The sequence below is a fragment of the Periplaneta americana genome, chromosome 11 (genome assembly GCF_040183065.1).
Source record: "Periplaneta americana isolate PAMFEO1 chromosome 11, P.americana_PAMFEO1_priV1, whole genome shotgun sequence".
NCBI lineage: Eukaryota > Metazoa > Arthropoda > Insecta > Blattodea > Blattidae > Periplaneta > Periplaneta americana.
In genome coordinates this window covers 27,609,149-27,622,326 of record NC_091127.1, presented here as the reverse complement: position 1 = coordinate 27,622,326, position 13,178 = coordinate 27,609,149, and the positions used below count along the sequence as shown (strand labels likewise).

Below are 13,178 nucleotides of genomic sequence, written 5' to 3'. Positions count from 1 at the left end.
CCACTCGCAGGTCAGAGGCAAATACAAATGGAACGGAGTTTGACTCCAGTGAGTGAGAGGGTGGGGGTTGGGGAAGATAGGAAGCAAAGGAAATGCACAGCTATCATTGCGAGCCACAATGTGCTTGTGAGTCGCATTTTCGCCATGGCTGCAGTAAGTGATCGAAATAATTGTAGTTTTGTCTTTTAAATATGCAGAAATTAGATCCGAACAAATGTAACATTGAAACATCCCTTTGCAGACCGAAAAGGCCTGTATGTCGTTTGCATGTGACACAGTTCATTTCGTTTCTCTGTTACAATATCGTTGTGTATTAATACGTGTTAGACCGGCGCGGCGCACAACACAGCGTGTTGATGACAGCCGCTCCTCGGGGCACGGAGTCGAGCCGCGTGCGTCTCAGTACTCATTGAGAGCGCTGTCTGTCTGTCGGGCGGGCTCGGCTCTTACCGTTGTACAGGCAGGCCGCTCAGTCGAGGCTAGAGTCGCGGCGTGCGAGGTGTGCGATGCTGACGGCGACCAGGGCGAGGCACCCGCGGCCGCAGCAGGGCCCCCAGGAAGGCATCGACCACCTGTTCCTTCTGCCGGAGCGAGTCCTCGGCATGGACAGCGCGCAGCTCCGGCAGGACCTCGCGGGCCTTGACTTCAGTGTCCAGTTGCTGCATACGGCGCCGCAGGGCAACGTCTGGCTATGTAAGTGCGGACACTGCCTTTTACTCAGGGATCCGGAGTGTTCTTGTAGCTGCTTGTTGGTGATATGGCGATATTCTTAGTCATAAAGATCCTGGGTTTTATCCCCGAAGCCAGCGCTAGTATGCCACAGTGATTCTTTAGTCAGAATGTCCGAATTTCCAATCCCCAAGAGTTAATATTCATATTTACTTATGGTGTGCTTACAGTCTTGGCCGTGGAGTACCAGGGTTCGATTATTCGAAGCAAACAGTGCTTGTTATGTGGTTTTACAACAGGATATTCGGTGTGTTGTTCACTTTTCTGTCACAATGACAGTAATTCGAAAGTCGAAGCATTGAAGTGTTAATGTAATTGTGTAGTCGAGAGAGGAGATGTTACAGTTCTGATACGGTTAATCCGGCTTCTGTCAGTGGTTTGTTGACATTATTAGTCATAAAGGCCTTGGGTTTTGTTTCCGAAGCCGCCGCTTATATGTGACAGTGTTTCTTTAATCAGAATGTCCGAATTTCCAATCCCCAAGAGTTAATATACATATTTACTTATGGTGTGATTACAGTCTTGACCGTGGAGTGCCTGGGTTCGATTATTCGAAGCAAACGGTGCTTGTTTAATGGTTTTGCAACAGGAGATCCGAGGTGTGTTGTGTTGATTTTTCTGTCACAGTGATAGTAGTTTCGAAAGTCGAAGCATTGAAGTGTTAATGTAGTTGTGTAGTCGAGAGAGGAGATGTTACACTTAAGATACGGTTAATCCAGTTTCTGTCATTGGTTTGTTGACGTTATTAGTCATAAAGGCCTTGAGTTTTTATCCCCGAAGCCGGTGCTTGTATGTAAGTGTTTTTTTTAATCAGGATGTCCGAACTTTCAATCCCGAAGAGGTTAATATACATATTTGCTAATGTTGTGCTTACATTCTTGGCCATGGAGGACCTGGGTTCGATACTTCGAAGCAAACAGTGCTTGTTTAATGGTTTTGCAACAAGAGATGCGAGGTGTGTTGTGTTGATTTTTCTGTCACCGTGATAGTAGTTTCGAAAGTCGAAGCATTGAAGTGTTAATGTAGTTGTGTAGTCGAGAGAGGAGATGTTACAGTTAAGATACGGTTAATCCAGTTTCTGTCATTGGTTTGTTGACGTTATTAGTCATAAAGGCCTTGAGTTTTTATCCCCGAAGCCGGTGCTTGTATGTAACAGTGTTTTTTTTAATCAGGATGTCCGAACTTTCAATCCCGAAGAGGTTAATATACATATTTGCTAATGTTGTGCTTACATTCTTGGCCATGGAGGACCTGGGTTCGATACTTCGAAGCAAACAGTGCTTGTTTAATGGTTTTGCAACAAGAGATGCGAGGTGTGTTGTGTTGATTTTTCTGTCCCCGTGATAGTAGTTTCGAAAGTCGAAGCATTGAAGTGTTAATGTAGTTGTGTAGTCGAGAGAGGAGATGTTACAGTTAAGATAAGGTTAATCCAGTTTCTGTCATTGGTTTGTTGACATTATTAGTCATAAAGGCCTCGAGTTTTTATCCCCGAAGCCGGTGCTTGTATGTAACAGTGTTTTTTTTAATCAGGATGTCCGAACTTTCAATCCCGAAGAGGTTAATATACATATTTGCTAATGTTGTGCTTACATTCTTGGCCATGGAGGACCTGGGTTCGATACTTCGAAGCAAACAGTGCTTGTTTAATGGTTTTGCAACAAGAGATGCGAGGTGTGTTGTGTTAATTTTTCTGTCACCGTGATAGTAGTTTCGAAAGTCGAAGCATTGAAGTGTTAATGTAGTTGTGTAGTCGAGAGAGGAGATGTTACAGTTAAGATACGGTTAATCCAGTTTCTGTCATTGGTTTGTTGACATTATTAGTCATAAAGGCCTTGAGTTTTTATCCCCGAAGCCGGTGCTTGTATGTAACAGTGTTTTTTTTAATCAGGATGTCCGAATTTTCAATCCCGAAGAGGTTAATATACATATTTGCTAATGTTGTGCTTACATTCTTGGCCATGGAGGACCTGGGTTCGATACTTCGAAGCAAACAGTGCTTGTTTAATGGTTTTGCAACAAGAGATGCGAGGTGTGTTGTGTTAATTTTTCTGTCACCGTGATAGTAGTTTCGAAAGTCGAAGCATTGAAGTGTTAATGTAGTTGTGTAGTCGAGAGAGGAGATGTTACAGTTAAGATACGGTTAATCCAGTTTCTGTCATTGGTTTGTTGACATTATTAGTCATAAAGGCCTTGGGTTTTGTTTCCGAAGCCGCCGCTTATATGTGACTGTGTTTCTTTAATCAGAATGTCCGAATTTCCAATCCCCAAGAGTTAATATTCATATTTACTTATGGTGTGCTTACAGTCTTGGCCGTGGAGTACCAGGGTTCGATTATTCGAAGCAAACAGTGCTTGTTATGTGGTTTTACAACAGGATATTCGATGTGTTGTTCACTTTTCTGTCACAATGACAGTAATTCGAAAGTCGAAGCATTGAAGTGTTAATGTAGTTGTGTAGTCGAGAGAGGAGATGTTACAGTTAAGATACGGTTAATCCAGCTTCTGTCAGTGGTTTGTTGACATTATTAGTCATAAAGGCCTTGGGTTTTGTTTCCGAAGCCGCCGCTTATATGTGACAGTGTTTCTTTAATCAGAATGTCCGAATTTCCAATCCCGAAGAGTTAATATACATATTTACTTATGGTGTGATTACAGTCTTGACCGTGGAGTACCTGGGTTCGATTATTCGAAGCAAACAGTGCTTGTTTAGTGGTTTTACTACAGGATATTCGGTGTGTTGTTCACTTTTCTGTCACAGTGACAGTAGATCGAAAGTCGAAGCATTGAAGCGTTAATGTAGTTGTGTAGTTACAGTTAAGATACGGTTAATCCAGTTTCTGTCAGTGGTTTGTTGACATTAGTAGTCATAAAGGTCTTGGGTTTTGTTTCCGAAGCCGGCGCTTGTATGTGACAGTGTTTCTTTAATCAGAATGTCCGAATTTCCAATCCCAAAGAGTTAATATACATATTTACTTATGGTGTGCCAACAGTCTTGCTGTGGAGTACCTGGGTTCGATTATTCGAAGCAAACATTGTTTATTTAGTGGTTATACAACAGGATATTGGAGGTTCCAGTCGCGGTATGTTGTGTTGACTTTTCTGTCACAGTGACAGTAGATCGAAAGTAGAAGCATTTAAGTGTTAATGTAGTTATGTAGTCGAGAGAGGCGATGTTACAGTTATGATACGGCTAATCCAGTTTCTGTCAGTGGTTTGTTGACATTATTAGTCATAAAGGCCCTGGGTTTTATCCCCGAAGCCGGCTCTTGTATGTAACAGTGTTTCTTTAATCAGGATGTCCGAATTTCCAATCCCGAAGAGATTAATATACATATTTACGTATGGTGTGCCTACAGTCTTGGCCGTGTAGGACCTGGGTTCGATAATTTGAAGCTAACAGTGCTTGTTTAATAGTTTTACAACAGGATATTCGAGGTTCCAATCGCGGTATGTTGTGTTGACTTTTCTGTCACATGACAGTAGATCGAAAGTCGAAACATTGAAGTGTTAATGTAGTTGTGTAGTTACAGTTAAGATACGGTTAATCCAGTTTCTGTCAGTGGCTTGTTGACATTATTAGTCATAAAGGCCTTGGATTTTATCCCCGATGCCGGCGCTTGTATGTGACAGTGATTCTATAGTCAGGGTGTCCGAAGTTGCAATCCTGAACTGGTTAATGTACATATTTGCTTATGGTTTGCTTACATTCTTGGTCTGGAGGACCTGGGTTCGATTATTCGAAGCAAACAGTGCTTGTTTAGTGATTTTATATCGGAATATTCTACGTTCCAGTCGTGGTGTGTTGTGTTGACTTTTTTCTGTCATAGTGACAGTAGTTCAAAAGTCTAAGCATTGAAGTGTTAATATAGTTTTGTAGTAGAGAGACGGGATGTTTCAATTATGATACGGTTAATCCAGTTCCTGTCAGTGGTTTCTTGACATTATTAGTCGTAAAGTACCTCGGCTAGATTCCCGAAAAAGGCCGTTGAATTGAACTTATCTGTGGCAGTGACATTGTTGCGTAAAAATAAAATGTGATTGTTGATTTTTGCTGCCTTCGTGCTGGCGTTCTATGTTATAAAGAATCTGTGTTCGATCCTGGAAACAGACTGTGTAACTACAATGCGGTAACAGTGTTGTTTTAGTTAGTACATAAACATTCAACTTCTGAAGTTTTTCTTGTATTTTTTTGCCGGTGATGTGCTGATATTATTTCTAATGGACTTACGTACGTTTCCTGAAGCAGACTGTTTATCACAATCTGGTATTCGGTGAGATAGTGGTTTTGTAATCAATCATGAAATTCTGGATTTCAAGTAGTTCATGTCTTTTTTGCCGGTGGTGTACTAGCATTCTTATTTATGAACGACCTGGCTACGACCCCAGTAGCAGACTGGATTTGAGATACAATAGTTGTTTAGTCAGGATATGAACTTCATAGTCACGAAGTGGTTTGTGTGGGTGTTCGACGATGGTGTGGTGGATTTATTAGTCGTGAATTTGATCATGTGTAAGCATAACAGTTTCTTGTTACAGTGTTATAATTTTTTTTAGCCATAAGCTATTGTTTACAAGTGTACTTGGAGTGTGGAATTGTGGTTTTTAAACAGGGGAACCGACGTTCCCGTAACGGAAGTGGTGTATTTACATCTTTGTCGGCGTTGTTCCAGTTTTTTTAGTTCGATTTCAGAAAAGACTACCGTAATCACATCGCAGTGCTCTGTTTCGAAATGATTTTGTAGACGAGAGATCCGAAGTTTAATACATTAGTTGCTGTGACGTGATTTTCTCAGAAGTAAATCCTACATTTAGAGCTGCAGTGAATTACGTAGGTATATGGCAATAGTGTGTTTTTTTTTTACTCTCTCTCACGAGGACCATAGTTTCATTCCATATTAGAATGCGAGTAGTTTACCGAAAGCGTAATAGTCGTTTGCAGTGTTCTGTAGTATGAAGATTAAGATTATACAGAGTGAACCGTAAGTATTGTCATTATTTTATTTCAGAGGGTTATTCTTTGAGATATTTCGTACAAAAAAGTTTAATACAATTTTACTCGTTCTTGCTTTCTTTTCGAGGTAAATTTCTTTTTATATTAAACATTTAATAGCGTGTTTTGGGAAATTCATTGATTTGATTCCCAATATGTATGCAGTTTAAGAGAGCAATTTATTATGATAATAAACGATTGAAGGAATTTTAATTTTGTTCTTTAAATGTGCAGAAATTTGATCCAAACAAATATTACATTTTAAAATTCCTTTTCAGAACGAAAAGTTACATTTGTTCAGATTAAATTTCTGCACATTTACTCGTTTTTGCTTTCATTTCGAGATAAATTTATTTTTATATTAAACACTTCATAGCGTATTTTGGGAAAGTCATTGATTTAATCACCAATATGTTCAGGCAATTTAAGAGAGCAATTTATTATGATAATAAATGATTGCAGGAATTTTAGTTTTGTCCTTTAAATGTGCAGAAATTTGATCCAAACAAATATTACATTTTAAAATTCATTTTCAGAACGAAAAGTTACATTTGTTCAGATTAAATTTCTGCACATTTACTCGTTTTTGCTTTCATTTCGAGATAAATGTATTTTTATATTAAACATTTAATAGCGTGTTTTGGGAAAGTCATTGATTTAATTACCAATATTTAGGCAATTTAAGAGAGCAATTTATTATGATGATAAATGATTGGGGGAATTTTAGTTTTGTCCTTTAAATGTGCAGAAATTTGATCCAAACAAATATTACATTTTAAATTTCCTTTTCAGAACGAAAAGTTACATTTGTTCAGATTAAATTTCTGCACATTCACTCGTTTTTGCTTTCATTTCGAGATAAAATTCTTTTTTATATTAAACACTTCATAGCGTGTTTTGGGAAAGTCATTGATTTAATTCCCAATATGTTCAGGCAATTTAAGAGAGCAATTTTTTATGATAATAAATGATTGAAGCAATTTTAGTTTTGTCCTTTAAATGTGCAGAAATTTGATCCAAGCAAGTATAACATTTCACATATTCCTTTTCAAAACGAAAAGTTGCATTTGTTAAGATAACATTTCTGCACGTTTAAAGGACAAAACTAAAATTCATTCAATCATTTATTATCATAATACACTGCTCTCTTAAATTGATTGAACATATTGGGAATTAAATCAATAGCTTTCATACTAAATAACTTTTATCTTGGAGAGGAAGAAAAAACGAAGAAAATTGTAATATCTGTATTAAACTTTTTTGTTTGAAATATCTCAAAGAATAACCCCCTGAAATTAACGACATTACTTACTGTTCAGCTTGTACAGGGACATCATTTTATTTTTACTTCAATTTTTATTGTACTTGAGTTTTTGAATGTACTTCACTCCCACCCCTTCTACTAAGGAAGTTCCAACTCCACATAGAACCAAGACCGCAGATAGTAAGCAGTACCGAGTTACTGGGTATAGTACGTTCCAGAAATATGTTCGCGTTTTCCAGTGACGAAAGAGCTTTCAATATTGAATCATATTTTCGCACAGGTACTGTCAGTTTGCCTACGTCGCATCCCGATTTCCCCCACCTGCTTCTGCTTGCCCCTCTGTAAAAGCTGGGCTGTCTTAGCTCTTTTCTGAAAACATTAATTTCTCTTAGGAATTGGACGTTTACGTAATATTATACAGCTGTTTAATTTAACTTAAATAAAAGGGCCTCGTTAAGTAATTAACTGTCACGTGATTTCCTCCCTTTCTACAATCCTGCGGCATAACCACTTGGACGGACAGTAGATAGTATGTCTAAGTAATTTTATATTTTCGGGTCGGGCAGAAGTGAAGATTGAATTCACAGTATGTAGACTAGGTACAGAATTATTTCAACATGAGTTGCTAGTACGAAGGACGAAACCGGCAATTGGAATTAGAAGCAATAGTCTATAGTGCGATAATATGCACAAAGCCTGTATCGAAATGAACGGCCACCATTTTCAAAATTGTGTTTAAATATTCATATTATGATTATTTTTCAATTTAACTTCTTTCTCTATATTGTATGCTAATGTGCTGTAGACAATATAGGCTACACTGCATAATGAATACGTTCGCATGGATAACTCACTTCGTGAGTAAAAACACTTATTCTTAATACAGTACTGTACTTTGATTAAAGAAAAACCTAATGAAAATTATCAAACTCAAAATCGCGATATTTCCTAGTTTACGTAAATGGATGAACTACTTTTCTTCCATCCCATACCTAGTAGAGTGATTTGTGTTTTACGCCAGTATCATCGAACTCCAGTCTTGGAGGGGGGAGCAAGCGGTGTTTCCGGTTCTCTAAAGGTATAGACAGGTTAATATTAAAAATGTTAGTAAAAATAAAATGATGTCCCTGTATAACTGAATCTGTCTATGTGACATGATCTTGTAATACTCGTTGATGTGTGCTACTTTTCTTACTCACAATGGACGTTGGTTCATCATCGAGATAATTTTAGTAACTACAATACAGTTCATGTCTTTGATACGGATAGTAGTTTTGTTTGTGAGATTACCCAATCTTTGATGCTGTAAATGGATAGTGTAGATGTTTGCTGTTGGAGTAATAGTTTAAAATTCATGAGACCGGAAGTTCGATCCCCCATGCATATCGTGTAAGTGTATGTTCATAATGCGGCGCTTGGCTGAGATAATACATTATGCTACATAATCTGGAGATTCAAGGTGTAGCATTCGAAACAGGTTGTGTAGGTATTTACCGGCAACGGACTGGATTTCTATTAATGAGAACAGAGTTGAACTAAGTGGATTTCTACAACGTGGTTGTTCATCACAATGGACTGGTACTCTTTACTGTTTTTATGGAATAAGAGATTTGGTGCTACAAACAGGTTCAATTATATTTCATACTTCTGTTTATGAGATATTAGACCAATCGGAGATTAGATAGCAGGATTCGACTGAATAACTGATACGCTTGTTTTTCTACAGGGACATCATTTTATTTTTACTAACATTTTACCTGCACCTCTGGATCAACGACGTTTGCTACCCCCTTCCACGACTGGAGTTCAATGATACTGGCGTAAAATACAAACAGATCACTTTACTAGGTATGGGAGGGAAGAAAAGTAGTTCATCCATTTACGTAAACTAGGAAATATTGCGTTTGAGTTTGATAATTTTCATTAGGTTTTTGTTTAATCAAAATACAGTACAGTATTAACAATAAGTGTTTTTACTCACGAACTGAGCTATCCATTCGGACGTATTCATTATGCAGTGTATATTATACTGTCTACAGCACATTAGCGTACAATATAGAGAATGAAGTTAAATTGAAAAATAATCATGATATGGATATTTAAACATATTTTTGAAAATGGTGGCCGTTCATTTCGATACAGGCTTCAGTTCTAATGTGCATATTATCGCACTGTAGACTATTGTACCTAATCCCATTTACCAGTTTCGTCCTACGTACTAGTAACTCATGTTGAAATAATTTTGTACCTACTCTATAAAAGAGTACCTTACGTACTGTAAATTCTATCTTTCAATCTTCACTTCTGCCCTATCCGAAAAGATAAAATTACTCAGACATGCTATCTACTGTCCATCGAAGTGGTTATGCCGCAGGATCGTAGAAAGGGGGGAAATCACATGACAATTAATTACTTCACGAGGCCGTTTTATTTAAGTTATTTTAAACAGTTGCATAATATTACGTAGACGTCCAATTAATTCGTAACAGAAATTAATGTTTTCAGAAAAGAGCTAAGACAGCCCAGCCACTAGCTGGCGAATAAAAGCTGGTGGGGGAAACCGGGATGCGACGTAGGCAAATGGATGACAGTACCTGTGCGAAAATGATTCAATATTGAAAGCTCTTTCGGCACTGGAAAACGCGAACATATATTTTGGAAACGTACTGTTCACTATGACCGTAAGGCTACTGTGACTGTATATGCGGCCTTGGTTCTGTGTGGAGGACGGTTGAACTTCATTAGTAGAAGAGGTGGGAGTTAAGTACATTCAAAAACTCAGGTAATCATTCTCTCACTCAGTAAAATTGTAATAAAGTCTCAAAAAGAACTACCACAATATTACTCATACCACAATATTATCGACCTTTACTCTATATCAGAGATGGGCATCGTGCCTCACTTGAGAATTTGTGCCTCACTGACCTTCACAGAGCTTATCGCTCTGAGTGACATCTTCACAGTCCCCGTTCCTCCCTCACGCAGCTCCTAGGGTAGGGCAGGTTCTATCTCAATTTCATAAGCTATATCAGTGGTGGCATAATGGCATTATCAAAGCAGTGTGTACACGTTAGAAAACGATTATTTCATGAGAAATGGGAGGAAGAGTTTTTCTGCTGTTTAGATGGGGAGAACATACGATGTATGTAATGCTCGAAAATCCTATTAGGCATTAATAAATTTAATATACAACGACATTACTCCTTATGTCATAAAGATCATGCTGAATTAGAAGGTAAGACAAATTAAATGTTATTTTTCGTACTATTCCGAAAAAAAATTATGATCTTAACATTTGCATAGTATACTACATACGACATTATATCTTAAACACGCTGCATTAATAGGTAGCCTACGAGGAATTAAATGTTGTTTGTACGTATTATTTCCAAAATAAATTTATAAAAAAAAATATCAAATGTGCGTAGAAAACGAAATATGATTTTCTGAAATTATTTTACGTCGAGAACGTGCAAATCTATTAAGTAATCTCGAGAAACGCCAGAATATTCAGGAAAATAAACGTAGACAACGTGATGGAATATTATTGGCTAGTCACACAATTTCTCGCCTGTGATTTAAATCAATTCAGCTACGGAGAAATAGTAAAGAGGTTTATGATTAAAGCTGCCGAATTAATTTGCCAAATTGAATAAAAGTTTTCGAGTCTCTCACGTTAACCAAGCGCTTTCCTAATAATTCGCCACTGACCGCCTTAGCGATCACGATAAGGTGACCCAGGTCACAGCAGTTTATATTTCCCATCCTACTCTGCAGTCTCCTCCCCTAGTAAACAAACTATTTCAAATCGAGTGCCTCACGTAACCGAAAATTGTGCCCATGTATGATCTATATGTCTCGGTTTCGATGTCACCATATCCAATCATTTCATTTTATTTTTAATTACTTTGGCTACTCAGACGACGAAGTGACGATACAGTGAAAATGGAGCAACAAAGAAATGAGAATGGCAGAGAAAACTCAAATTCTCGGAGAAAATTTGCTCCGCTGTTATTCCGTTCAGCTCTGTGTACACAATACCTCCACCAGATCGAACTCTGATTCTCTGTGGTTAGAATCCTTGTTGACTGGCTTTTAACTGGAAAAGCAGCCCTTAAAAACGACAACGACGATGACGAAATCATTAAAGATATTTCGGAATTGCACTCGTTGTACTGACGTATATGTAGATGTTGTGATTCATTCAGCAATAACAGATGGTATGATGTAAGTGCTTGAAATTATCACCTTGATTTCTTATCTCGAGTGGAAATTATTTTATTTAAAGCGTAGACTTTTCCGAACGCGCCCCTGTTAGATAAACACGTCTCGCCTGCATGGGAACATCCTATTCTGGTTTGCTTTGGGGTACCATGCCTTCACATTTCTAAATCGTTACGTAACTTCTGTTCTGCACAACTGATCAAGCGCCTCAGACACAACAGCGGCCAAGTTTCGCATTAGCAGAATCGTCAAATGTTTTGGCCGAGGCTGTCGTCATTTGTGATTGTTACATGCGCTCGGGATGTTACACGCTGGAACGCCTCTTATCACATCTGCAGTCAAGGTTACATGCAGTTTTTTGTTATTTCCCAATATATTGATTTGTAGCGATGTCTGCTGATCATGTTGATTACAATATTGGCTTTCCAATACTTAAGAGCGCCAAAGAGAGACAAATGACGTATTTTCAGTCCCCTAACTTGAAAAATATGATATCGTTAAAGCGCAAAAATTATAATTTAAAAACTACGATGATGATGATGATGATGATGTTGTTGCTGCTGCTGCTGTTGTTGTTGTTGTTGTTGTTGTTGTTGTTGTTGTTGTTGTTGTTAAGTGTTCGAAGACTGGTTTGAACCTCATAAGTAGAGCCCGGATGTTTAAGATTTAAAGCAGTAAATAGTCAGGCAAAAAAGGCAACAAAACTTTAAAAAAGGCACAATAGTCTTTGGAAAGGCATTATAAATTTTAAAAGGGCATAATATATTTTAGCAATAAATTTAGATTATATCAACATAACTCACATTTTACTTCGTAGGTGACACATGTTGACTTATAAAATACTTTTTTTTTTTTTTTTTTTCCGTGATTAACTGTCTTTTCACACACCTTACATAACAAAACTGTTCCATCCGTTGAAAACACATGGACTCCAAATTCACTAATGGGAGCATGAAGTTTACTTTTCAATGGTTTACTGATTTTAGGAATTCTATCTAACCGATTTTATACCTTCTGTCACCCGACAATAACTGTTCCTCGCTTAAATTTCTTTCTCCTACAATAATAAACACGTGTAGCACAAAATTGTAACAAGATTTGAAAGCAAACCATTGAAAATTCTATGTGACAACTTCTATGAGAACGAGCTTAATATTTAAAATTGAGACAGGGAAATCAAAAACTCTCTAACTCCAATAAACCAAATTTTACAGGAGAGAGAAAAAAACTTATTATTTCTATTACTAACTTTAAATATTATACTTTTATCTATTAATATTGTGTAAAATTACATTCTTTATCAATTAAATACTTCAAAACCTAAATGTTTATATTCTTACGTTATAATTTGAAATATACACTGCTGGGGTTTGGGGTTTTCTGACTTCCACAGTGTATGAATTAAGAAAAGTGAATAAATATGAGCCATGTGAAGAAAAATGATAAGTAGGCCTATATCATAATTCCCTTATGAAACATTGGAATATACGAGAAAATGGAAGTTTATTATTAAGATTAACATTGCTAATTTTTTTAAATTTCAAATATATGAGACAGAAAATCACAAATTACCATAAGGCACATCAAAATACACAAATAAAACCACAAACAATATTAAAATGTTAACACAGTCTCATTCATGTTACAGATTCTGTTGTTTTTTTCCCCTCACTTTCGTATTCTTCCTGTGCATCTAGATTCTAAGTTATTACTGTCCGCAGAATTCCGTACTACATCCTACTTGTCTCGGAAATAAACTGCATTAAATTTTGCAAGTCCTTTTGCTTTCTTCTTTCAATGGCAATGCTGAATTATACAGGGACATCATTTTATTTTTACTAACATTTTTAATATTAACCTGGCTATACCTTTGGATTAATGATTGAGACCCGGAAACACCGCTTGCTACCTCTTCCACGACTGGAGTTCGATGATACTGGCGTAAAATACAAACAAATCACTTTACTAGGT

The 13,178-nt window shown here is 37.2% G+C and overlaps 1 protein-coding gene across 8 annotated transcripts in view; it reads left to right on the top strand.

The window, feature by feature from the left end:
- The first annotated feature begins 451 nt into the window (after positions 1 to 451).
- Positions 452 to 13,178, top strand: part of LOC138708889 (ensconsin-like) — a 674,766-nt gene continuing 662,039 nt past the window's right edge. For 4 of the 8 annotated variants that reach the window (XM_069839176.1, XM_069839181.1, XM_069839186.1 and 1 more), the window contains exon 1: positions 456 to 693. In XM_069839176.1, coding sequence (XP_069695277.1) covers positions 507 to 693 — 187 coding nt within the window. In that variant the 5' untranslated portion in view covers positions 456 to 506. Of the gene's footprint in view, positions 694 to 13,178 lie in introns of all 8 variants that reach the window. The other 4 variants (XM_069839179.1, XM_069839170.1, XM_069839172.1 and 1 more) reach the window with 4 other exon arrangements.